This window comes from Lynx canadensis, chromosome F1, assembly GCF_007474595.2.
Source record: "Lynx canadensis isolate LIC74 chromosome F1, mLynCan4.pri.v2, whole genome shotgun sequence".
In the NCBI taxonomy this organism is placed as follows: Eukaryota; Metazoa; Chordata; class Mammalia; order Carnivora; family Felidae; genus Lynx; species Lynx canadensis.
In genome coordinates, this window is record NC_044319.2 from 30500246 (window position 1) to 30503441 (window position 3196).

The following is a 3196-nucleotide window of genomic DNA, read 5'->3' on the forward strand; positions in this document are numbered from 1 at the left end:
CATGACCTGAGCTGAAGTTGGATGTTTAACCAACTGAGTCACCCAGGTGCCCCTAAAAAGTCATATGTTATACACCTTATTTATCTCCACTTAAGAGACTGTAAAACTGGGTGAAGTAACCATAGAAACCATCCTGTTACTATGTCATACACAGAGTCAGTTTCATAGGCATGTGACCTCTTCACTAACACAAGGCCCCCATGTTCAAAAGGGCCCATGAATTTTCAACACAGGGCCCTGCAATTTCATTTTTCACTGGGCCCCACAAATTATGTAGCTGGTTCTGGCTGCATGGCAAGTAAACAGATTAATAACTGGAGGGACAAACAAACAAACCCAAATGAAAAAATACTGTACATCCAGCTGAACAAATCCCTTATTTCACTGTGCCTGATATATTAAAGTTACCATTTATTGAGGATTGGCTATATTAGGCTCTTGTATGTATTAAGTTATTTAATCCTTATGACACTCTGTGAGTTGGGTATTATTTCCACTTAACATACAAGGAGAGGCACCTGGAGACTCAGGGGTTAAGCTTCCAACTCTTGATTTCTGCTCAGGTCACGATCTCATGGGTTCGTGAATTCTAGCCTCACATCTGGCTCTGCACTGACAGCATGGAGCCTACTTGGGATCTCTCTCCCTCTCTGCCCCTCCTCTGCTCACTCTCTCTCTCCCAAGATAAATAAATAAACATTAAAAAACTAAAAACAAAAAACAAAAAGCAAAACAAGGAAACTGAGTGCCCAGAGAAGGTAACTTAACTGTAGTCATACAGTTAGCGTAGCTTGAATAGGGACCAAATCGGACTCAAAACTTCATGCTCTTGCTGTTAGACACTTACTGTGTCTAATTTTAGTTGGCTCCAGTTTCCAGGTAATTTGTAATGAGAATTTAAATTTTTTGATCTCCTCAGTGAGCTTTTAACTAACACGTCTAGATTTCATTTGCAGTAAACATATATGATGGGCTTTTAACAGAATATAAATTCAGCTCGAAAGTACATAAGAGACAATTACCTTGTTTTCCTTTCTTTTTCTTTAGTCATGTCCCAATTTGATTTCATTTGTACATCTCCTAGGCAGGATAAACAATCAAAGTGTTAGAGGAGATATAATTTAAAAAGTTTAAATTCTGATCACCCTCACTTTCTCTGAAATTAATGTTCAGTTAATTCAAGTTGAAAATACTAAACACCTCTAAGTAATTAGTCCATTTACAAACCTAGCTAATACTTTAAATATTTTAAACTTCTTTCATAAATTTAACATATTTGATTTTTTAAGTACTTCACATGCCTGAAAAGACAAATTTATAGCCCTAACAAGCAAATTCTTCCTAAATACTTAACAACACTTTAGTTTTTAAGTTCATGTCCTGCCATAGCCAATTTAATGTCTTTTTTCTGTACTTTTTAAAATAAATATTGATTTATTTTGAGAGTAGGAGAAAGAGAGAGAGAGAATGAGCAGGGAAGGGGCAGAAGGAGAAGGAGAGAGAGAAAATCTTTAGCACGTTCCATGCCCAGTGCAGAGCCTAACACAGGGCTGAATCTCACAACCCTGAGCTGAAATTAAGAGTCAGATGCTTAACTGACTGAACCACCCAGGCACCCCTGTACTTTTTTTTTTTAATGTTTATTTATTCTTGGGAGAGAGAGACAGAGCACAAGCAGGGGAGGTGCAGAGAAGAGGGAGACACAGAATGTGAAGCAGGGTCCAGGCTCTGAGTTGTCAGCAAAGAACCTGACACAGGGCTCGAACCCATGAACCACGAGATTATGGCCTAAGCCAAAGTTGGACACTTAACCGACTGAGCCACCTAGGGCCCCATCCCCGCACTTTTTATAATAAAATCCCTTTAGATATTTATTGGGAAGGAAACTTCCAAAATGTTAATTTCATTGTCTCTAGACAATGATCAAGAGTGATTTTTACCTTGTCTACCTTATGCTTTTCTGTATTTTCTTAATTGTCTACAATGACTGTGTATTATTTTTATAATCAAAAGAAACAATGAGGGTTCCTAAAAGCAAGAATCAATACATAGTATCAATTTCAAAAACAAAATATCTTTTCTTACTACAATCCTCTTTTTATGATTTTTTTTTCCTCTGAAGAAACATCAAAAAACAAAAAGACCTTAGGAAACAATAATAAAAATGGAGTGAGATGTGGGGTCAGGGGCACAGTGGTGGTGGTATTTTACAGGAGGAGAAGAAAGAACTGGTAAAAACCTGATGGTGAATACTGGCTGCTAGGTCAAGCAGCAACTGATTGTATTTTTTCATTTGTTTCAGGATACTAAGAATCACTTGACGATTAGTTTGTCACCATGACCTCTAAAAACAGAACCAATGAAATCATTAAAAAACTTAAAGCTAGCAAAAAACATCTCCTGGAGGAGATGAACGAAAAGCGTGACTCCAACTGCTTTGTGGAAAGAAGCAATCAAGTCAGTTTATTGAGAGTTCAAAAGAGGCATTTCAGTGGTGCCTACCAGTCCTTTACTCACACCCAAATCAAAGAACCCGTTCCTGACAGTGGCAGGAGCTCCTGGGTCACACTGAGTCTCCTGGTTCACACCGAGAAAAAGCACTTTCCTGCAAAAAGTAAGTTGTTATGTATGGTAGGATTCCATCCCCAACTGACAGGAGGGATTTATAAATAAACTTGAGGAGGATTTCTGGGGTTGAGAGAGGTTCAGTAAGTATCGTTCTGGGACAGTTTAAAGGAGGTCTGTCTGAGGTGAAAAGCATCAGTAAACTAGGTTAGTGGATGTAAGATCTGCTGTAGACCAGAGATTTTCTTTTTCTTGTGCTTCCAGAATCCTGAGCTCCACCTCTCGACTGACTCATTCCGTAGGCCCTCCTTTGGTCCTAGAATCCGTGTTTTCATCAGGCTAAGGGAATTTTGATGCTGAAGGCCTGAGAACCATATTTTGAGAGAAGTTGTTATAGGTAATTATAATAGCCCACAAAAGCTCCAGAGACTACCTATCTCACCAATTTGTTGCCTATGCAAAAATTTCATGTGCAAAATTGAGATACAATGGAAATGATTTTGATGACAAATATCAAACAAAAAGCCCTGATTAACAATAGTACAATGTGGAGGGAGGTTGGTGTGAGGGTTGATGGTGGTGGTAGTATTATTTCGCAGGAGGAGGAAGAGAAAGAGTAACCATTTTTGAT

General features: G+C 38.5%; 1 protein-coding gene across 1 annotated transcript; it reads left to right on the plus strand.

The window, feature by feature from the left end:
- The first annotated feature begins 2258 nt into the window (after window positions 1-2258).
- On the plus strand, window positions 2259-2695 carry SPATA45 (spermatogenesis associated 45). Its single transcript, XM_032591850.1, has one exon. The coding sequence runs from the start codon at window positions 2338-2340 to the stop codon at window positions 2671-2673; it is 336 nt and encodes a 111-aa protein (XP_032447741.1). The 5' UTR covers window positions 2259-2337; the 3' UTR covers window positions 2674-2695.
- The last annotated feature ends 501 nt before the right edge of the window (window positions 2696-3196 follow it).

Bases quoted from the DNA above. Each gene is read 5' to 3' on its own strand.
- SPATA45 (XM_032591850.1), top strand. From the start codon at position 2,338: ATGACCTCTAAAAACAGAACCAATGAAATCATTAAAAAACTTAAAGCT.